Source organism: Carcharhinus amblyrhynchos, chromosome X, assembly GCF_965287045.1.
Source record: "Carcharhinus amblyrhynchos chromosome X, sCarAmb.v2.hapA, whole genome shotgun sequence".
Lineage (NCBI taxonomy): Eukaryota > Metazoa > Chordata > Chondrichthyes > Carcharhiniformes > Carcharhinidae > Carcharhinus > Carcharhinus amblyrhynchos.
This window is the reverse complement of record NC_137359.1, coordinates 5,466,132-5,490,133: the sequence shown is the minus strand read 5'-3', so window position 1 is coordinate 5,490,133 and position 24,002 is coordinate 5,466,132. Positions and strand designations below refer to the sequence as shown.

At 42.8% G+C, this 24,002-nt stretch overlaps 1 protein-coding gene across 8 annotated transcripts in view; it reads right to left on the bottom strand.

The window, feature by feature from the left end:
* The window catches only part of pan2 (poly(A) specific ribonuclease subunit PAN2), a 145,956-nt gene that overhangs the window by 95,968 nt on the left and 25,986 nt on the right, over nt 1-24,002 (bottom strand). For all 8 annotated transcript variants that reach the window (XM_080218084.1, XM_080218083.1, XM_080218087.1 and 5 more), the window contains 6 exons: nt 22,938-23,034; nt 14,142-14,261; nt 10,827-10,946; nt 10,135-10,263; nt 4,002-4,201; nt 3,260-3,408 (listed from right to left, as the gene is read on the bottom strand). In XM_080218084.1, coding sequence (XP_080074210.1) covers nt 3,260-3,408; nt 4,002-4,201; nt 10,135-10,263; nt 10,827-10,946; nt 14,142-14,261; nt 22,938-23,034 — 815 coding nt within the window. The remainder of the gene's footprint in view (nt 1-3,259; nt 3,409-4,001; nt 4,202-10,134; nt 10,264-10,826; nt 10,947-14,141; nt 14,262-22,937; nt 23,035-24,002) is intronic.

Below are 24,002 nucleotides of genomic sequence, written 5' to 3'. Positions count from 1 at the left end.
GATAGGTTAACAGTTAAGAATTGTATCTTGCCATGTTTAAATGCTTCATTTGTTATATCTAAACTGTATTGTTAAAAATAAAGTTTGTTTTGATAAAAAAAACTTCCTAGTGTGTCAATAGAATCATACCTGGAGTGAAATATCTTATCCTCATACTAATATTCAGGCTTGGGCCTACAAGTGGCAAGTAACATTGACGCAACACAAATACGTGGCAATGACCATCAGCAATAAGAGACAATCTAACACCGCCCCTTGACATTCAATGGTGTTACCATCACTGAATCCCCCCACTGTCAACATCCTTGGAGTTACCATTGACCAGAAACTCAGCTGGATTCATCACATAAACAGAGTGGCTACAAGAGCAGGTCAGAGGCCAGGAATACTGTGGCGAATAACTCACCTCCTGACTCCCCAAAGCCTGTCTGCCATCTACAAGGCACAAGTCAAGAGTGTATGGAATATTCCCCACTTGCCTGAATGGGTGCAGCTCCAACATCACTCAAGAAGCTTGACACCAACCAGAACAAAGCAGCCCACTTGACTGGCATCACATCTACAAACATTCAATCCCTCAACCACTGACGCTCAGTAGCAGCAGTGTGTACTACCTACAAGATGCACTTATAAAATCACCAAGTTCCTTAAACAGCACCTTCCAAACTCACAACCACTTCTATCTAGAAGAACAAGGGCAGCTGATAAATGGGAACACCACCATCTGCAAGTTCTCCTCCAAGCCACTCACCATCCTGACTTGAAAATGTTTTGCTGTTCCTTTGCAGTCGCTGGGCCAAAATCCTGGAATTCCCCCTGCCCACAATGGCATTGTGGGTCAGCCCATAACACATGGACTGCAGCATTTCAAGAAAGCAGCTCATCACCACCTTCTCAAAGGCAATGAGGGATGGACTATAAATGTTGATGTAGAGATGCCGGCGTTGGACTGGGGTAAACACAGTAAGAAGTCTCACAACATCAGGTTGAATAACCTGGTTAACCTGGTGTGTTGTGAGACTTCTTACTATAAATGTTGGCCAGCCAGCAGTGCCCATGTCCCACGAATGAATTAAAAAAAAAACTAATGCCAAAATAAAAAAATAGTTGCGGTCTAGTCTAACTTCACAACATACCTTGAGGTTTCTGATTTGGTCCCTCACAACGGAAATACAATATTCAGGTGAAATAGGAATAGAGTTTGAGGTAATTGGACCCAGAAGCATAGGTGCAACTGAGTTTCCATCTTAAAATCATATATTGTCATTTTTACATAATACTTTGATTTCTCATTACTTATAGGTACATTGGGCTCGTTGGGCCGAAGGGCCTGTTTCCCGTGCTGGGTTGTTCTTTGTATTGTGAAAAGTACTGCAATTTGAGAAAGTTGCACAAGTGGTTGATACCTCGGATTTTCTCTGCAGTACAGTCTGAGGTGACGGGAGACACTAAACTGAGGTGCTACAATGTGGCCATAGGTTGGGGGGAACATGTAATTACATTGAGTTTAAACTTTAAATATAGGCATAGGAATTTATAAAATGGGAAAAATTGACAGGAAGCACAGACAAACAAGATTTTTTTTAAACATAGATGAACACTTCAGGGTTCACCACGTCATCCATCCAAATTTAAATCACCCTTAAAAAGCACAAAGAACAGTACGAGTCATTTACTGTTGATATCTTTGATCTTAAGGAGTTTCTGGAGATTTTAGAAATAGTTACTAATCTATCCAGGCAATTGTCCAAATGGCCATTGTGCTGTACTAGTCTATGATTCAAGCTCAGAATGGACTCAATGGGAATAAGTTTATAACTGACTTCAGAATGTGCTGAGATATATGTGCGGTAAACAGAGGAGAACCGGTGGATGTGGTGTTTTTAGATTTCCAAAAGGCATTTGATAAGGTGCCTCACAAGAGATTGCTGCAAAAGGTTAGGGTGCATGGAGTTGGGAGTAAGGTGTTAGCATGGATAGAAGATTGGCTGTCTAATAGGAAGCAGAGAGTTGGAATCAATGGGTGCTATTTTGGTTGGCAGTTGGTGACCAGTGGAGTGCCACAGGGATCGGTGCTGGGGCCTCAACTGTTTACAATTTATATAGATGATCTGGAGGAGGGGGCTGAGTGTAGGGTGACGAAATTTGCTGATGACATGAAGACGAGTGGAAAAGCAAATTGCGTGGAGGGTGTGGAAAGTCTGCAGAGAGATCTGGATAGGCTGAGCGAGTGGGCGAGGACCTGGCAGATGGAGCATAATGTTAGCAAGTGTGACGTTATCCACTTTGGCAGAAATAATCGTAGGAGGGATTATTACTTAAAAGGCGAAAAGCTGCAGCATGCTGCGGTGCAGAGGGACCTGGGGGTCCTTGTGCACGAGTCGCAAAAACCCAGTCTGCAGGTGCAGCAGGTGATCAAGAAGGTGAATGGAATGTTGGCCTTTATAGCGAGGGGGTTAGAATATAAAAGTAGGGAGGTCTTGCTGCAACCGTACAGGACACTGGTGAGGCCGCAGCTGGAATACTGTGTGCAGTTTTGGTCACCGCACTTGTGGAAGGATATATTGGCCTTGGAGGGAGTACAGAGAAGGTTCACTAGGCTCATACCGGAGATGAGGGGGATAGCCTATGAAGAGAGACTGAACAGACTGGGTCTGTGCTTGTTAGAGTTTAGAAGGCTGAGGGGGGATAGCCTATGAAGAGAGACTGAACAGACTGGGTCTGTGCTCGTTAGAGTTTAGAAGGATGAGGGGGGATCTTATAGAGACATATAAGATAATGAAGGGGATAGATAGGGTAGAGGTAGAGAGATTCTTCCCGTTTAGAAAGGATAGCAGGACTAGAGGGCACAGCCTCAAGATAAGGGGAGGCACTTTAGAACGGAGTTGAGGAGGAACTTCTTCACTAAAAGGGTGGTGAATTTCTGGAATTCTCTGCCCGTTGAAATGGTGGAGGCTACATCACTGAATATATTTAAGTCACGGGTAGATAGGTTTTTGATGGACAGGGGAATTAAGGGTTATGGGGAGAAGGCGGGAAAGTGGAGCTGATCCACTTCAGATCAGCCATGACCTTATTGAATGGTGGGGCAGGCTCGAAGAGCTAGATGGCCTACTCCTGCTCCTATTTCTTATGTTCTTATAACATTTAAAAATTGCAGCCTTAAAGGGACAAGTTAAGTTAATTAGCCACTGAAGTGCAGCTCACGGCAATACACTGCATTCCTGAAAAAAAAACATATTCTCTGTGCATTACTCACCAGCACTATTCATATCAGGATACTGCAAAGTGAAAAGCAGACTTGAAGAAACACGAACAGTTTCCTTCCCACAGCGGCAAGTGCTACAGTTCTCTACTTCACAACCAAACAGCTTCCCAATTACAGATTCACCAGAGGATCCAAATGTACTGAAATTAAGAAGTGGTAGAGTTTGAGACAGTAGTATATTTAAATAGTATAGTTAGATAGTATATTGTACTCTATTTGGTAAAAATAGCAATTAGGTTTGTGTTCATTTTCACTGTTAACTGCATAAAAGGATCAGGTGGCATCACAAATTACCTAGTCTCTTCTTTCTCCATTTGCCATCCCTCCTCTCTGCAGTAATGGGGTTGAGATTTAAAACAAAGAGTGAAGTGTAAAAGTAGTAGAATGAAACCCAGAGATATCGTGCTTTGGTGCTGAGAGGCTGTTACCTGCACTACAAGTTCCAAATTCATATCATTTATCATAATTTCCTTTCTTAATCATTTAAATACTATTTAACAATCTTTTATCCAGTGGGCAATGTCAACTGCCCACCGGATAAAACAGATTAAAGAATATTTTTGTTCATAAGTAGCTCTGTGATGTCACAATTGTGAGAATATTGATGAGCAGATTCCCTTCAAGTGTGACGATCTTTCATTTAATAGTACATGTTGTTGCATGTTTCCTGTGTACCAGAATTAATAAATCCTTACAACCTCTGGTTCAGTCCACATTAAAAGTGCTGTCTCACCTCCCCATGACACTCCGATAGGCCTGTGGACCCTCTTGCTCCTGTGTCTCCTGGTGTAGTTGCGTCAATATAAATCGATTCCAGCTCTGTATCAGTCGACCCAGGTTCACCTTCCCAGTTGCTTCATCGGAATCAGCCAAGATCAATCCCAAAGCTGACGCCTCTGGTATAGTTCGGAAAGCACGAAGAAAGTTGCTGGCCTAGCAGAGTAAAGGGAACAAACAAAAAAGGATTTTGCTTTCCTCCCAATTTTACATCCATTCATAACTTAAAACTAGAACCTGTTAGCCTCAAAAGAAACAGGTTACTTCATATACGTATGAGAGGTTCGAGAGTTTGGAAAGGGTACCATTATCATTTACTTCTACTTCAAGGTAAATCATGACACTAACACAAAGGGAAATAGGCTCAAACAGTGAAAAGGCAAAATTGTTCTCTTCCCTCTTCCTTTGAGTTCTATTAAAGGACTCAATTATCTTATAGTCCGAGATGTCTGCATCCAAAAGATGTACCTGTTGTTTCTCTTTACAGATGCAGACAAACCTGTTGTACATTTCCAGTACTTTATCTAAAGTTTAAAGTTAAAGTTTATTTATTACAATTAACACTGCAATGAAGTTACTGTGAAAATCCCCTGACTGGATAGGTTTATGAATTTGTTCAAAAGCCTATTGGATGCCATGATAGAGGGACGAGAAAAGTTTGTGGATGGATGTATTCTAGAGGAATGAAAGGCCTTCCTGATCTGTACCTTCTTTGTGATTTTATACTAAAACTGCTTTTGTGTTAGCAGTTAACACATCACTTTTATTTAGCATTTCCATAATTTTCTTTCTTAATCCTTTAAATAACATTTTTTTTCCTGATGAAATGTATTAAATACGTATTTGGCATTTCCAAAGCTATTCGCTAGGAAATGGAGATAGTTTTTAAGAAAGTTTTAAATAAAAGATCTTTCATTTTACATAACACAACACAGTTAGCACTGCTTCCCACAGGGACCCAGGTTCGATTCTGGCCTTGGGTCACTGTCTGTGTGGCGTTTGCATATTCTCCCCCTGTCTGCGTGGGTTTCTTCCAGGTGCTTCGGTTTCCTCCCACAGTCCAAAGATGTGTAGGTTAGGTGGTGAATTGACCATGCCAAATTGCCCTTTAGCGTCCAAAGATGTGTAGGTTAGGTGGATTGGCATGAGTTTAGAATCCATTATTAAAGATGAGATTGCATAGTACTTGGAAGTTCATGATAAAATAGGACTGAGTCAGCACGGCTTCATCAAGGGGAGGTCATGTCTGACAAATCTGTTAGAGTTCTTTGAGGAGGTATCAAGGAAGCTAGATAAAGGAGAACCAGTGAATGTGATTTATTTAGATTTCCAGAAGGCCTTTGACAAGATGCGGCATAGGAGACTGTTAAATAAGTTAAGAGCCCATGGTGTTAAGGGTAAGATCCTGGTAAAAAGTCTGACAACACCAGGTTTAAGTCCAACCGATTTATTTGATAGTACACTCACTAGATTTCGGGGTTAGTCCCTTCGTCAGGTGAATGGAGGTTTCTGGCCTTAGACAAACCTGGTGTTGTCAGACTTTTTACTGTGTTTACCCCAGTCCAACGCCGGCATATCCACATCATGGGTAAGATCCTGGCACGGATAGAGGATTGACTGACTGGCAGAAGGCAGAGAGTGGGGATAAAGGGGTCTTTTTCAGGATGGCAGCTGGTAACTAGTGGTGTGCCTCAGGGGTCAGTGCTGGGACCACAATTTTTCACAATATACATTAACAATTTAGAAGAAGGCACTGTTACTAAGTTTGCAGATGATATAAAGATATGTAGAAGGACAGGTAGTATTGAGGAAGCAGGGGGACTGCAGAAGAACTTGGAGAGGCTAGGAGAGTGGGCAAAGAAGTGGCAGATGGAATACAATGTGGAAAAGTGTGATTTAGTCTCTCCTCATATGACAGACCTGCCATCCCAGGGATCAGCCTGGTAAACCTTTGCTATATTTCCTCTATAGCAAGGACATCCTTCCTCAGATAAGAGCACCAAAACTGTACACAATACTCCAGGTGTGGCCTCACCAATGCCCTATACAATTGCAGCAAAACATCCCTATTCCTATACACAATTCCTCTCGCTATGATGGCCAACATATCATTTGCCTTCTTTACTGCCTGCTATACCTGCATGTTTCCTTTCAGCGACTGATGCACGAAGGCAACAAGTTCTCGTTGAGTATCCACCTCTCTCAACTTACATCAATTCAAATGATAATCTGTCTTCCTATTATTGCTACCAAAGTGGATAACCTCACATTTATCCACATTATACTGCATCTGCCATGCGGATGCCCAAACACAGCCTGTCCAAATCACACTGAAGCATCTCTGCATCCTCCTCACAGCTCACCCTCCCACCCAACTTTGCATCATCTACAAATTTGGAGATAATACATTCCGTTCCCTTTTCCAAATCATTAATATATAATGTGAACAGTTGGGGTCCCAGCACAGATCTCTGTGGAACTCCACTAGTCACTGACTGCCAATCAGAAAAAGAAAGTCAATCGCCCCTGTCAGGATAAGATATAACATCACAAAATCATGATTATAATCATCAAGGAAGGGTTCAGGATTAATGATGAACTGCAGGAAATCAAAGCCATCCACAGAGCTTGAAAAGGCCAAAGGCTTGGCAGAATTGTGGTGGAGGCTGCCTCGCTAAATATTTTTAAGACGCGGGTTGATGGGTTTTTGATAAGCGAGGGGATTAAGGGTTCTGGGGAGAGGGCGGGAATGTGGAACTGAGCCACGACAGATCAGCCATGATCTTATTGAATGGCGGGGCAGGCTCGAAGGGCTAGATGGCCTACTCCTGCTCCTATTTCTTATGTTCTTATTTAATTGTTGAACAACATCAACCAGCACTCCTGCAACTCTGTTCATCCACATCTCTAAACAAAAAATAAAAGTTAGGATCTATCGAGCTGGGTTCCACTCTGGGAGCCGACTGTCCAGTGGTAATATCAGCTGGGAGCATACAAAATGTTTTCTGGTATATGGCCAGCCATTCATCAAGCATATAAGAAAATCCCATCTCCACAACATAGTGTTGCCAAACCACGAGAGTTTCTGATTTCCCAAACACACTCCATACAGGGACATACGCCATTTACCAAATCTATAGAGTGGCAATAGTCAAAATTTGACAAGCGCCAAGTCTGCACGGGGGCTTTAAATATACAAGACTGTACTGCTCATCACCACAGTACATGTTTCCCACCAAGAACCTGCATTAGGTTCTTGCCAGGCTCCGTTTTTGCAGGTATCCTTGTATCATTTGGCGAGCCTTATGAATTTCTGCATTGCAGATTACCTCTTTTGGGAAAATACTGCAACCTTTGGTTCATCATATTTTGAGGATCATCTACACCAAACTCACAACATTTAATATGCCCAGAGGAAGGCACAGCTGCAGAAGTGCCCCAAGCACCAACAATGACAACATGAACTACCAGCTTTGTGGATGCATCGGACTCTTCAGTCATGAAAGGGCTCAATGAAGATGATGAAATCACTTACAGATTGGACTTACTTGAACAACGAGAAGTCTACCACTACATGAGAGCATTGGGTTTCTGTGTTATCTTGAGCAAGGAGGAGGATCCCAACCTAAATCCACCCCTCTATTAATGAGCAGCATGGCTGGCTAATTATGGGCGGCACCCAAGTGCACTGGAGGCCCATCAGACTCATCAACATTGTCAAGGTAGGTCCACTGAGGTTCTGATCTTCCATTGTTGGAAATGTCACTTTGGAGCCAACAATGACTGTGAAAAATAAACAGCATACAAAATCCAATGGATTTAGGGATAACTGCTGCATACCAATGCAAAATAATTCCATGACAAAACAGTAGGTGGTGCTGTTGAGATGTTCAAGCAAATTCAGTTGCACTTAATGATCCCATCACTGTTTGAAAAGTGGTTATTAGAATAAACAACTATTGCAATGTAATGTGAAATAAGCCTGCACTGATACGTGGTTTCTACCACTCTGTTCCCCTCCCGTTCATGTGCCTTTCAAGATACGCCTTGAATGTTGCTAATGTGCCTGCTTCCACCACCTCCACTGGCAGCGCGTTCGAGGCACCCATCACCCTGTGTGAAAAACTTTCCCTGCACCTCTCCCTTAAACTTACCACCTCTCACCTTAAACCTGTGCCCTCTTGTAGTTGACCCTTACACCCTGGGTCAATGCCCCTGACTATCCACCCTGTGTATGCCCCTCACAATTTTGTAGATGGCACGGCACCAGGGACGCAGGTTTAATACCTGGCTTGGGTCACTGTCTGTGTGGAGTTTGCACATTCTCCCTGTGCCTGCATGGGTTTCCTCTGGGTGCTCCGGTTTCCTCCCACAGTCCAAAAATACGTGGGTTAGGTTGATTGGCCATGCTAAATTAACCCTTAGTGTTTGGGGGGGTTGCGTCAGAGAGATTAGTAGGTTAAATGTGTTGGGTTGCGGGGATAGGGCCTGGGTGGGATTGTTGTTGGTGCAGACTCAATGGGCTGAATGGCTTCCTTCTGCACTGTAAAGATTCTATGATCAAGTTGCCCCTCAGCCTCTGCCTTTCCAGTGAAAACAATTCAAGTTTGTCCAACCTCTCCTCATATCTAAAACTCTCCAGTTCAGGCAACCTCCTTGTCCAATAAGAAAAAAGAAATGGCAGTTACACACACAAGATTCTGTTTAACCTAGAATGCTTTATATTTGCAATAAAAGCTTTAAATGATAACAACAATACAGAATGTGCAATACAAAATTGCTATATTTGGCAAAGTAGCAGGATACGAGACTGATGACCTAAACTGCTACTCCCAATCTCAATAAGGCTGCTACACCAAGTTGAGAGGTTTGGCATTTCACCACGGGGACAGAAGGAAAACCAGAATCATTTTTCTACTGCTTTCTGTGGCTATTCAGAACAAGCCTGACAGATGTAGCTTACATGCTGTTGAGCCATCCTATAACCTGCAGGAGGTGTGTGGCTCAGAGAGACAAGGGAGTAAGAAAGTAAGAGGCTCGCATGATCCTAAAATGAAATTTAATTGCAAAGTGCAGAAAATGTGGAAATCTATTTAAAACTCTAAATATTAATCATACCATTTAGCATCTGAAACACTAACATTTTTTGAGAGGGACCCTTCATCAAAACATAGTACATCAGGCTACTTTTATTTTTCAACTATTGATTAACCAGCTTTGTATTTTGTGTTTTAATTGCAGAATTGAACTGTAGTTAAATATTTCACTTTAATGACATTAACATATTTGCTAAATTCACCAACATCCAGTGAGAAAAACAATCATAACAAAAGTACCACAGCCCACGTCTACACTTCCAGATTATTATTACTTTCAGTGCTTGTTTGTGGGTTTCTGTTACTAGATGTCATGAACAAACCTTGTTTCAAATTCACTTTCATGAATTTCAGAACTATACTTCCCATACAATATTAAACTACAGCTAACTAATACATTCTTGGTTGAATTTAATCCTTAAACTTTTAACATTTTAATCATTAATATTTTAAAAATCATTTTAAAGAAGGCTAATTTCTGAGGAGGGGAATGAGAGATTTAAAAGAAGAAAAAGCTTTAGATCAGACTTCACTTTCTGTTTTGATTGCAAATCTTCTTGCGAACAGACAAAAAAATGTAAACATATACTTGTCTGTTGTTTCCAATAACAACTTCAAAGTGTTTCCAGTATTTTCCGTTTCCACCTCCAGCATTTGTAACTTTTTGTTTATTTGTTCAAAATATACAAAAGGTGGGCAGCAACTCTGTTTAATAAGGAACAATTAGAACAATCCATGCTATAGGTGGCATGCTCAAAGATCTAGTCTAAGTGGACACAAGTAATGTTCCCTCTAAACTGCATGGTGACGTCAAAGTCTCAGCACCCGCTGCACACAAATCACCTCCTTCAATTACTGTGTCTGTGCATCCAGGCACAAAAAAAGGCAGCTGCTCACTTAAAACAAGTTGCCTGTGCACACCAGAAAAAAAATATAGGGGATATTGCACACAGGCCAAGTTCATCTTACTGAACTGATTTAATAATTATATACCTGGCATGGGTCGCCTCTTGAAAGATCAAGCATGTGAAACAGAAATCCGAGCTCACAACCCAAGCAAAACTCCTTCTGACACAGATGATTTTGAACATGGCAACGAATGGGCTCCAGCAGATACAGCACCTGTAACAGAAGAAGAGCGACAGAGGAAAAAAGAAAACAGATTGAAATTTCCAGATCAGGAACTTACTGTTCCAATACGTACACTCAAACAAGAAAAAGAGAAAAGCTCCCTCTACCCTGCCCATATTCAAGGTGAAAGTACAACTGCACCAGTCATAACATTCATTAACACCAGTGAAGAATGATGCACTCTTCTGCCCAAAGGCATGCAAATTAAATTAACTTCAAAAACACTAAAGTTAGAAGTAACTATAGTTTGATTTCGAATATCCTCCACTCAGCACATTATGCAAAATGAACTCGCACTTGCATAGTCACAAATTACACAACATTCTTAAAATTATATTTATTGAATTACACAAAGAGTACCAACATATAGTACCATAGAATGGGGAGAAAATGCTTAGTTTCTTACTGGCTAAGATCACAACTCTATCTACATTTACATTTGTTAACAATGTTAGTTTTGATGAAGCTAAAACCGGAATTGTGTTCTTTCTATTTTTCACATAAAACTGTCGACAATTTATAAGGCAATGAGAGATTGGAAGAGCATCTCTGACCTGAATCATGCAGTTGCAGTAAGCATTGGGAATATGTGGCTCCAGACCTGCAAACAGCGTCTTGTTGTAGTGTTTGAAATCAAAGTCTTCCAAACCAAGTTTTGAGTATTTTATAGTAACCTAAACAAATATATATACACAAGTAAACCGCTAAATAATTTAGGCAGATGTCATACATTCAAAAGATTTCTTCATAATCAAACCAATACTTTAAACAAAAAACACATAAGTAACTGCTCCTATTTAGTCTTAATAATGCAGACCCATTATTAAATCCCCAAAGCAGGGGAATTATAGATCAATCTGGACATCACTGTAACATAAGGGATGAGGGGCTGCTGGCCAAGGTGAAAGGTCTGACGCAAATCACAAGGTTGATGGAAGCATCAAAGTACTAGTTTAACTCAGGGGTACACCCATCACTTCCAGTCACATTATCTCCCTGACGAAACTCAAAGTTCAGGACAAGGTCCCTCAATGTTCCACTCCCCCAACATGAGTTTCTGTTCAAGACTATCCCACGACGGTATAATCTTCTTGTTCCAGAACAGAGAGTCTACAAACACAATGACTGAGGTTTGAGGAAGAGGTCATGACAGTTAGCTTATCATTTAGAAATATTCCATCACATCCCCTTAGATTCCTTTAATGTAATGCCTGTAATAATATAGCCCTAAATTTCCATATACTACAAGAGACATCCAAACAGTTAGTCACAAACTATATATGAACGTTGGACCCTTAGAGGATGAGAGGGGGGACTTAGTGGTAGGGAATGGGGAAATGGCCGAGGTCTTGAATAACTTTTTTGTTTCTGTCTTCACGGAGGAGGATGTGAATAATTTGCCGGGTGTTAGCGATGGAAAGGTGGTAGGACTGGACGGTCTCAATGACATTATTGTTACTAGAGAGGCGGTGCTCGACAGACTGGAGGGGCTGATTGTGGACAAGTCCCCAGGACCGGATGGAATGCATCCAAGGGTTCTGAAAGAAATGGCGGAGGTGATAGTGGATGCCTTGGTGGTTATTTTCCAAACGTCGCTGGATTCCGGGGAAGTGCCGGAAGATTGGAAAATGGCTAATGTTACGCCGTTGTTTAAGAAGGGTGGCAGGCAAAAGGCAGGGAATTGTAGGCCAGTTAGTTTAACGTCTGTTGTAGGTAAAACGTTAGAATTCGTCATCAAGGAGGAAATAGCGAGGCATCTTGAGGGGAATTGCTTGATAGAGCAGACGCAGCATGGTTTCGTTAAGGGGAAGTCGTGTCTGACAAATTTATTGGAGTTCTATGAGGATGTGTCTAGGGCGGTGGACAGAGGAGAGCCGGTGGATGTGGTCTTTCTTGATTTTCAGAAGGCATTTGACAAGGTACCTCACAAGGGGTTATTGCAGAAGGTAAGGGGGCACGGAGTTGGGGGTAGGGTGTTAGCGTGGATAGAGGATTGGTTGTCAAATAGGAGGCAGAGAGTGGGGGTTAATGGGTGCTATTCGGATTGGCGGTTGGTGACTAGTGGAGTGCCCCAGGGGTCGGTGCTGGGGCCTCAGCTATTTACCATTTATATAGATGATCTGGAGGAGGGAACCGAGTGTATAGTGCCGAAATTTGCTGATGACACCAAGATTGGTGGAACGGCAAATTGCGCGGAGGGTGTGGAGAGTCTGCAGAAGGATCTAGATAGGCTGGGCGAATGGGCCAGGAAATGGCAAATGGAATTTAATGTTGGCAAGTGTGAGGTGGTCCACTTTGGTTGGAATAATGGTAGGAAGGACTATTACTTACGGGGCGAAAAACTGCAGCAGGCAACGGTGCAGAGGGACCTCGCGGTCCTTGTGCATGAGTCGCAAAAACCCAGCCTGCAGGTGCAGCAGGTGGTCAGGAAGGCTAATGGGATGCTGGCCTTCATATCGAGGGGGATTGAATATAAAAGTAGGGAGGTCTTGCTGCAGCTGTATAGGGCATTGGTGAGGCCGCAGCTGGAGTACTGTGTGCAGTTTTGGTCGCCGCACTTACGCAAGGATATTTTGGCCTTGGAGGGGGTGCAGAGGAGGTTTACTAGGCTGATACCGGAGTTGAGGGCGTTGAGCTATGAGGAGAGGCTGAATAAACTAGGCTTGTACTCGTTTGAGTTTAGAAGAACGAGGGGAGATCTCATTGAGACATACAAGATGATGAATGGGATGGATAGGATAGAGGTGGAGAGACTCTTCCCGCTCAGAAAGGACAGTAGGACTAGGGGGCACAGCCTCAAGATAAAGGGGGGGCGGTTTAGAACGGAGTTGAGGAGGAACTTCTTCACTCAAAGGGTGGTGAATCTCTGGAATTCTCTGCCCGTTGAAGTGGTGGAGGCTGCCTCGCTAAATATTTTTAAGAAGCGGGTTGATGGGTTTTTGATAAGCGAGGGGATTAAAGGTTACGGGGAGAGGGCGGGAATGTGGAACTGAGCCACGACAGATCAGCCATGATCTTATTGAATGGCGGGGCAGGCTCGAAGGGCTAGATGGCCTACTCCTGCTCCTATTTCTTATGTTCTTATTATATAGTCTACACAATGATCTCTTGAATATTGCTGAAAAGAGAGACACGCTGACCAAAGTTTTTGTCTTCTACTCATCAGGCTAAACAATTACAACAATTAATATTGCAAGAGAAAAGAGTGTTGATTGATTGACAAGTTGTAGCTACGTGAGTGGTAATTTCCACTAACAGGATGCTGCTGAGAGTCCAAAAGACTTTCAAGCCTACCACACAACTGAGCAACGTTGTCCATGAGTTTCAGTGCAATGCCTGGTACGCCCCTAATCAAATTAAACAGCATGTTCCTTGGGCTGTCCAGAATAGGCGGTATACAAACCGTATTCAACTAGGCTCCATTTGCAAAACTCAAAAAACATCTACTGTTAGATGCAATTCTGTGTTGAGGCTTGGTGAACAATCCTGTGTGCACTAATAGCTGCACTAACAAACAGGTGAGTTCTTAACGCTGGAAGCAACATACATTCACATGCAGAGATCCCTGTTCTCTGCAAACAAAAGTAATATGTTCAAGCCCTGCAGCTTTTTTTGAATTACCCAGGAGCTTGGGGAGCCTATATTTCCCCATTGCTTTCTCTGTGGCAACATATTAGCCAGAGTCAACTTGCCAACCAGTCAGCACCTTTCTTTCTATAGTATAAATTGGTGTGATTGTTTGAAATTAGGGCATTCTTCCATTTGTCTGGATGCATGCAAGACCAGAAGCTTCAGCCACATGTCTCTCTTTTCAACAATATTCAAGTTCTATACTACCAAACAACTATTATAATTTATTTGAGTCAGACCTTTCGATATTTCTTTGGCACCATGTATAGATGAGGCTCTTCCTCCCTTCCAATAGGAGACTCAGGGATTTGATTGTAGCTGTCAAATTCTGCATCCATTTCCTTCAGTTTATATGGAACCTATAAACAGGTAACTTACTTCAATGAATAATTAGACACATCAAACGCACAATGAGTTCTGCTAATGGCCCAGCGGTTAACAATGAACCCATTGTATGACTAAACTGGAAGTCACGGAACAGCATACATCATTTTTTTCCTGGGCTGTGTCAAGTTAGCTGACCTTAGCTTGGACAGCAGTTGGAGGAGAACTACAATTAGCATTAACCAAGGAAGGAAAAGTAATGTCAGGATTCCTTATCCAGTGAAATCGGCCAGAAAATGCACGTGCGCAGAATTAAACTGGGCAGTTACGCTTCTGTGGTGAAATGTTTGCTGACACTTACTGTCTAGGTGCATACATGGACAGTGGCCACTTGGGAGCAACTCAAGGGTTGCTGGTTCCCATACAGCCATAAAGTCAGTACTTGGAGCAAAAAAAGGCATAAAGAAGTAAAATCATAAGACTCTAATTTGGCAAATTTAAAAGCTGCCACTTTTTAAACCACAAATATTGATTTAGCTTGCACCAATGTGGATGTGCCACAACAAAAGCTTTGCACTCAATTCCCTATGAAACAAACTGGTCCACTTAATCCAAACACACCAGTCCAGCAAATGCTTAAGAATTCAAAACAAATAAAACTGGACTTTCCCCACATGCCATTTCTGCTGGAAGGTTACAAGAGGTTATAGCATGGTATGTTGTGACACATATGAGCTGTATCACTCAGGGTCATGCCCACAACTGCACAGAGTTCTCATCCCAGCCTGACCATACGTTTGGGGCTTCCTTGCAGGAAAATTCATAGTTGTTACCCTGGATCCTTCTGTCATAACTTGGAACTGCATAATATCTTTAATTAGAAGTCTGAGATCAGGTGCTCTGCAGCTGCCGAACAAAATGGAAAAGACCCAGGAGAGGAGATGAATATTATTAATAACACAAGTGCTTCCCAAATTATTTTCCAATGTGACCCCCTTTTAATACTTGAAATTAACGTAACCGCAGATGGCAGCAACAAAACCACACACCCACCTCAAGTTTATCAACGCAAGTCACCGCTTCACATTCGTTATTTGCACACTGATGTTACTTGGTCCACCAATATAGTTTCTGCTTCACAAGTAGCAATGAAGAGAGTTCACTGATGATTGATATTGCTCGAGAGGCAGAACAGCATCGAGAATATCATATCTACAGTAGCTAGGGCCATTCAGCATATCAGCCTGTGCTGGCACTACATTTGATCAAACTGCACTAATCCAATTCCTCCACCATCCCCTGCCACCTCTCTGCTCTTTCCCTTCAATAGAACCATAGAATCCCTACAGTGTATTACAGTGCATCCCTACAGTGATTAAGGGTTATGGGGAGAGGGCGGGAAAGTGGAACTGAGCAGCGACAGATCAGCCATGATCTTATTGAATGGCGGGGCAGGCTCGAAGGGCTAGATGGCCTACTCCTGCTCCTATTTCTTATGCAGAAAGAGGCAATCCAGCTCATCGAGTCAGCACCGACTCTCCAAAAGAGCATCCCACCCAGGCTCTTCCCTCTGCCCTTTCCCTATAACCCCATGCATTTACCATGGCTAATCCACCTAACCTACGATATTTGAGGTATTCATCTAAATTCTTCTTAAATAGCCATAGCTTCTTGCAGTAATGCATTCTATATTCTAACCAGCCTTTGGTGTACGTCAGGCAGATAGAAGCAAAAACACAGTAGTTTAAAGCTGAACTCTCATTAGCCGCGTGAACTGCTGGTTTATACCACATTGTCACTGAATTACACTTAACAGCCCAAGCCGGCACCAATCATGCACAATCATACCAGGCCTGCTAAGCACTCGCCACTCAAAACATTTCCCAAAGTCGAAAGGTGCTTTGGGATCACCGTCTACCCCACCACTTCTTAACAAGCAGTCAGTGAGCCCAGGGCTGTCCAGCCTGAGTCTCCCCTCCAACTGTTATTGCTACCTTGGAGGAGGCTGAGCTTGTGACCCCAACCACCATCTCTGGGACCCCTTCGGAGGTCAAACAATCCAGAAGAACTGTTAAATTAATTTAAACTTGTTTTCTCTATAAAATTAGCAATTTAAAAAGTATCCTGAAGTGGCAGATTATAAAATTGCTTCAAGTGCCAAAGAAAAACAGGTTAAAGATGAAGACAGTAGCTAAGAGTTATAGCTGGGGGAAAGGAAATTATGATGCGATTAGGCAAGATTTAGGATGCGTAGGATGTGGAAGGAAACTGCAGGAGATGGGCACAATTGAAATGTGGAGCTTGTTCAAGGAACACCTACTGCGAGTCCGTGGTAAGTATGTGCCTGTCAGGCAGGGAGGAAGTGGTCGAGTGAGGGAACCATGGTTTACTAAAGAAGTTGAATCTCTTGTGAAAAGGAAGAAGGAGACTTATGTCAAGATGAGACGTGAAGGCTCAGTTAGGGAGCTTGAGAGTTACAAGTTAGCCAGGAAGGACCTAAAGAGAGAGCTCAGAAGAGCCAGGAGGGGACATGAGGTGTCTTTGGCAGACAGGATCAAGGAAAACCCTAAAACTTTCTATAGATATGTCAGGAATAAAAGAATGACTAGGGTAGGATTACAGCCAGCCAAGGACAGTAGTGGGAAGTCGTGCGTGGAGTCCGAAGAGATAGGAGAGGCGCTAAATGAATTTTTTTCATCAGTATTCACACAGGAAAAAGACAATGTTGTCGAGAAGAATACTGAGGTACAGGCCATTAGACTAGATGGGATTGAGATTCATAAGGAGGAGGTGCTAGCAATTCTGGAAAGTATGAAAATAGATAAGTCCCCTGGGCCAGATGGGATTTATCCTAGGATTCTCTGGTAGGGTAGGGAGGAGATTGCAGAGCCTTTGGCTTTGATCTTTAGGTCGTCATTGTCTACAGGAATAGTGCCAGAAGACTGGAGGATAGCAAATGTTGTCCCCTTGTTCAAGAAGGGGAGTAGAGACAACCCTGGTAATTATAGACCGGTGAGCCTTACTTCTGTTGTGGGCAAAGTTTTGGAAAGGATTATAAGAGATAGGATTTATAATCATCCAGAAAGGAATAATTTGATTAGGGACAGTCAGCATGGTTTTGTGAAGGGTAGGTTATGTCTCACAAACCTTATTGAGTTCTTTGAGAAGGTGACCAAAGAGATGGATGAGGGTAAAGCAGTTGATGTGGTGTACATGGATTTCAGTAAAGCGTTTGACAAGGTTCACCACAGTAAGCTATTGCAGAAGATACGGAGGCATGGGATTGAGGGTAATTTAGCAGTTTGGATCAGGACTTGGCTAGCTGTAAGAAGACAGAAAGTGGTGGTTGATGGGAAATGTTCATCTTTGAGTTCAGTTACTAGTGGTGTACTGCAAGGATCTGTTTTGGGGCAACTGCTGTTTGTCATTTTTATAAATGACCTGGATGAGGGCGTAAAAGGATGGGTTAGTAAATTTGCAGATGACACTAAAGTTGGTGAAGTTGTGGACAATGTGGAAGGATGTTGCAGGTTACAGGGGGACATAGATAAGCTGCAGAACTGGGCTGAGAGGCGGCAAATGGAGTTTAATGCAGAAAAGTGTGAAGTGATTCACTTTGGAAGGAGTAACAGGAATACAGAGTACTGTGCTAATGGCAAGTTACTTGGTACTGTGGTTGAGCAGAGAGATTTTGGTGTCCATGCACATAGATCCCTGAAAGTTGGCACCCAGGTTGATAAGGTTGTTAAGAAGGCGTACGGTGTGTTAGCTTTTATTGGGAGAGGGATTGAGTTTTGGAGCCATGAGGTCTTGTTGCAGCTGTACAAAACTCTGGTGCGGCCGCACTTGGAGTATTGCGTACAGTTCTGGTCGCCACATTACAGGAAGGATGTGGAAGCATTGGGAAGGGTGCAGAAGAGGTTTACCAGGATATTGCCTGGAATGGTGGGAAGGTCTTATGAGGAAAGGCTGAGGGACTTCAGGCTATTTTCGTTAGAGAGAAGAAGGTTAAGAGGTGACTTAATAGAGGCATATAAAATGGTCACAGGATTAGATAGGGTGGACAGTGAGAGCCTTTTTCCTCGCATGGAGATGGCTAGCACGAGGGGACATAGCTTTAAATTGAGGGGTGATAGATATAGGACAGATGTCAGAGGTAGGTTCTTTACTCAGAGAGTAGTAAGAGCGTGGAATGCCCTGCCCGCAGCAGTTGTGGATTCGCCAACATTAAGGGCACTTAAATGGTCACTGGATAAACATATGGATGACATTGGAATAGTGTAGGTTAGATGGGTTTTAGATTGGTTTCACAGGTCGGCGCAACATTGAGGGCCAAAGGGCCTGTACTGCGCTGTAATGTTCTATGTTCTAAGATACAAAATTGGTTTCTTGACAGAAGCCAGAGAGTGGTTGTAGAGAGTTGTTTTTCGAACCAGAGGCCTGTGACCAGCGGTGTGCCTCAGGGATCAGTGCTGGGTCCACTGTTATTTGTCATTTATATTAATGGTTTGGATGAGAATATAGTAGGCATGGTTAGTAAGTTTGCAGATGACACTAAGATTGGTGGCTTAGTGGACAGTGAAGATTATCTCCAATTGCAACGGGATCTTGATCAACTGGGCCAGTGGACTGAAGAATGGCAGATGGAGTTTAATTTAGACAAATGTGAGGTGATGCATTTTGGTAGACTGAACCAGGGCACTGGGGAGAATTACAGAACAAAGAGATATAGGGGTACATGTTCATAGCTCCTTGAAAGTGGAGTCACAGGTGGACAGAGTGGTGAAGAAGGCTTTCGGCATGCTTGGTTTCATCGGTCAGAACATTGAATACAGGAGTTGGAACGTCTTGTTGAAGTTGTACAAAACATTGGTAAGGCCACGCTTGGAATACTGTGTGCAATTCTGATCACCTTATTATAGAAAGGATATTATTAAACTAGAAAGAGTGCAGAAAAGATGTACTGGGACGCTACCAGGGCTTGATGGATTGAGTTGTAAGGAGAGGCTAGATAGACTGGGACTTTTTTCTCTGGAGCGTAGGAGGCTGAGGGGTGATCTTATAGAGGTCTATAAAATAATGAGGGGCACAGATCAGCTAGATAGTCAATATCTTTTCCCCAAAGGTAGGGGAGTCTAAAACTAGAGGACATACGTTTAAGGTGAGAGGGGAGAGATACAAAAGTGTCTAGAGGGGAAATTCTTTCACACAGAGGGTGGTGAGTATCTGGAACAAGCTGCCAGAGATAGTAGTAGAGGCAGGTACAATTTGTCTTTTAAAAAGCATTTAGATAGTTACACGTATAGAGGGATATGGGCCAAGTGCGGGCAATTGGGATTAGCTTAAGGGTTTAAAAAAAAAGGTGGGCATGAACAAGTTGGGCTGAAGGGCCTGTTTCCACGCTATAAACCTTTATGACTCTATGACCTCTAAATTGCCCATCTTTGCCTGCGCAATGGAGGCACAGCATGCCTCCACTGCGGGCAAGATTGCATGTCAACTTCCCTTCAATAACCATTCTTCATATGTAAACTAAACTGTGAATTACAACAGGTTTTTTAACCATAAGGGACCTCACAACTGAGGCCTATTGTATTCATCTGAACGCCACTTACATTTTGGCAGCATTTGCTGGACAGCAAGTAGGCATGAGAACCATTAAAGGTCTTCTGGTCTTTTGCCCAAGGGAACTGAGGCCAACTGCAGTCTCCACTGCCATCCCAGGTACCTCAACATAGACCACAAAATGAATCAAGAATCTTTTCTACATGACTGAGAAATGACTGAGGGGAGGTAGTGGTGTAGTGGTATTGTCGCTGGACTAGTAATCCAGAAACCCAGGGTTCAAATCTCCTGGAATTTGAATTCAATAAAAAGAAAATCAGGAATTAAAGGTAATGATGGCCTTTGTTGAACTGGTTCACTGATGTTCTTTAGGGATGGAAATCTGATGTCCTTACCTGGTCTGGCCTACGTGTAACTGCAGGCCCACAACAATGCAGTTGACTCTTAAATATCTTCCAAAATGATCTAGCGAGCCATTCAGTTGCATTCAAATGCTAAAAATTCTCAAAGAAATAAAACCGGACAGACCATCCGGCATCAACCTAGGCACCAGAAACAACAGTGAAAAATCCAGCCCTATCGACCCTGCAAAATCCTGCTTACCAATATCTAGGGGCTTGTGCCAAAATTGGGAAAGCTGTCTCACAGACTAGTCAAGTTTGACTTAATTATACTCACCAAACGATACCTTACAGATATTTCTCAGACACCGCCACCACCATCCTTGGATATGTCCTGTTCAATGGGCAGGAGGACACAGCAGAGGTGGCTACACAGTGATGGACAGTCGGGAGGGAGCTGCCCTGGATTCCTCAACATCGATGCCGGACCCCACAAAGTCCCACCAATAAGGCAGAGATGACAGTACAATAGTACAGTCTGAAGGGAGTTGCCCTGGAAGTCCTCAACACCGACTCTGGTTCCCATGAAGTCACATGGCACCAGGTCAAACATGGACAAGAAAACCTCCTGCTAATCACCACATGCTCAGCTGATGAATCAGTACTCCTCCATATTGAGCATCACTTGGAGGAAGCACTGAGCTGGCAAGAGTGCAGAATGTACTCTGGGTGGGGGACTTCAATGTCATCACCAAAAGTGGCTTGGTTGCACCTGAGTTGATCAAGTCCTGCATCAGGTGGTGAGGGAACTAACAAGAGGGGAAAAAAACATTTTGACATCAGTGTAAAAGATGAGGCTGAAGCATTTGCTACAATCTTCAACCAGAAATGCTAAGTGGTTGATCCAATTCAGTCTCCTCAGCAACTTCCCAGCATCACAGATGTCAGTCTTCAGCCAATTTGACATCAAGAAATGACTGAAGGCACTGGATCCGGCAAAGGATATAGGCCTTGACAATATTCCAGCAATAGCACTGAAGACGTGCACTCCAGAACTTGCTGCACAGCTAGAACACTGGTAATGCTGAAAATTATCCTGTCCTGTACATAAAAAGCAGGACAAATCCAACCCAACCAATTACTGCCCATCAGTTTACTCTCTATCATCAGTGATGATGGAAGAGGTCATTAATAGCGTTATCAAGTGCCACTTCCTCAGCAAAAACCTGCTCACTGACACTCAGTTTGAGTTCACTCAGCTTCTGATGTCATTACAGACTTGGTTCAAAATTCTGGTCTTAGGTCACTGTCTGTGCAGAATTTGCACTTTCTCCCCATGTCTATGTGGGTTTCTTCACACAGTCCAAAGATATGCAGGTTAGGTGGATTGGCCATGTTAAATTTACCTTAGTGTCAGGGGGATTCGCAGCATAAATAAGTGGGTTTACGGGGATAGGGCCTGGGTGGAATTGCGGTCGGTACAGACTCGATGGGCCAAATGGACTCCTTCTGTACTGTAGGGATTCTATTCTACGGACAAAAGAGCTAAATTCCAGAGTTGAGACGCAAGTGACTGCCCTTGATGTTTAGGCCGCATTTGACTGAGTGTGACATCAAAGAGTCTGAGCAACACTGCGGTCAATCAGAATTGGGTGAAAAATCTTTTCTGGTTAGAGCCATACCTCAGGCCAAGGAAGCTGGCTGTGGTGATTGGAGGTCATTCATTTCAGCTCCAGGCTCTGTCTGCAGGAGTTTCTCATGGTAGTGTCCTGGGGCCCAAGCACTTTCAGCTGCTGCATCAATGACCTTTCTTTCAGAATAAGATCAAAAGTGGAGGTGTTTGTTGATGATTGCACAATGTCCAACACCATTTGCGATTCCTCACATACTGAAGAAATCCATGTCCAAATGCAGCAAGACCTGGACAATATCCAGGCTTGGGCTGACAAGTGGCAAGTAACACCCAAACCACACAAGTACTAGGCAATGACCATCTCCAACAAAGAGAATCTAAACATCATCCCTTGACATTCAATGGTATTATCATCATTGAATCCTCCACTATCAAAACAGCAGGTCAGAGGCTAGGAATCCTGCAGCAAGTAACTCACCTCCCGTCCACCATCTACAAGGCACAGTTAGGAGTGTGATGAAATATTCTCCACTTGCCCACAGCTCCAACAACACTCAAGAAACTCCATCCAGGACAAAGCAGCCCACTTGCATCCCTTCCACAAACATTCACTCCCTCCACTACCGATGCTCAGTAACAGCCGTGTGTACCGTCTACAAGATGCACTGCAGAAACTCACCAAGGCTCCTTAGACGGCACCTGCCAAACCCACAATCACTACCATCTAGAAGGTCAAGGGCAGCAAATACATGGGAACACCACCATTTGGAAGCTCCCCCCAAGCCACCTGCAATTCTAATTTGGAACTAGATCACTATTCCTTTAATGTTGCTGGCTCAAAGTCCTGGAACTCCCTCCCCAACAGCACTGTGGGTGCACCTACATCACATGTACTGCAGTGGTTAAAGCAGTTCACCAGCACCTTCTCAAAGGCAATAAAAATGGGCAATAAATGCTGGCCTAGCCAGCTAAGCCCACACTCCATGAATGAAATGAATTATTCGGGGAGCTTGATAATATTCTTCTCCAAAGTTTTTTTTAATGAAAAATAGTTCATTTAGCCAGCACCTTTCCAACTAAACAATAACTCCATACCAAAACATTTATTCATTAAGGCCACTATTGCCTCATTTAATAACTAGTACAGAAATGTGCATTTTCTTTACTCTTACCTGATTTCTCAGCTTTGTTTTGGGATTTGGAGCATATCCAATAAACCCAACTTTCTTCATGGTGCGCAGTATTTCGAGATCAACAGGTGGAGCTCGTCTGAAATCAAGTAACCACCAGTATATTTAATCTAAAATAGAGACTAGCTGGCCATTTTTAGTTACTGGGGAATTACAAGACCCTCAAAGTGAACTGTGGATCTCTAAGGAGATAGAGGACATTGGGCATTCTATAATACAAGAAATATGATTATATTTTTGTTTGCTTTCCTCTCCTTTCCAGGAATTTTGTCATAAATTGTACACTGATTCTAATGCACAGTGGCAATATTATGTCACAAAGAATATACAAAGAACATGCAAATTTTCCTCAATTTTACAGTCAAAATGTAATACATGGACAGTAAGGAAAATAAAAGGGAAAAAAATTATACAGTCTGATACTGTGCCGGCCACAGTAAAATTTTTAAGTGTTTCAAATGGGAAATCCAGATCTTTTGTGCGTCTCTATTACACTGTTGGCACAAACCACATTAAAATGGCTTTACCAGAACCAAATCAATTCTAATATACTTAAACCTCTCACAGATCCTATGCAAAATAAATCCAATGGTTGGTCACAAAGTTTAAGAACTCAAATGGAACACTGTCCTGTGGCATGCCACATCTGGACACCAACAAGTTTTCCTATTGTTACAGGCTGCACATTTACCCACAATTCTGCAACCAAATCCTGATCGAGCAGATCAAGGAACAAAGAAGCTAAAGTTATCAGCGTTTTTTTCTTAATCATAAGCAGAGGATTCACAAAAATGTCCTCTCACACGTCGCCTAGTGACAGGTTCACAGCAGTGGGGACTAGGAATAAGTTATGTGACAGGCTCTTGTTGAAGGATAAGATGCTTGGTTGAAAATAATCCAAAATGGAGTGGCAAACACATTTAGAATGGGAAATCAATTTATGCTGAACAATGTTACCTCGAATCCTGACTTAACCAGTGACCAACACTTATAGGGAGAGCACAGAACTTAGTGCATGTTATTGGTGAGGTAAGTCATGCAAGTAGG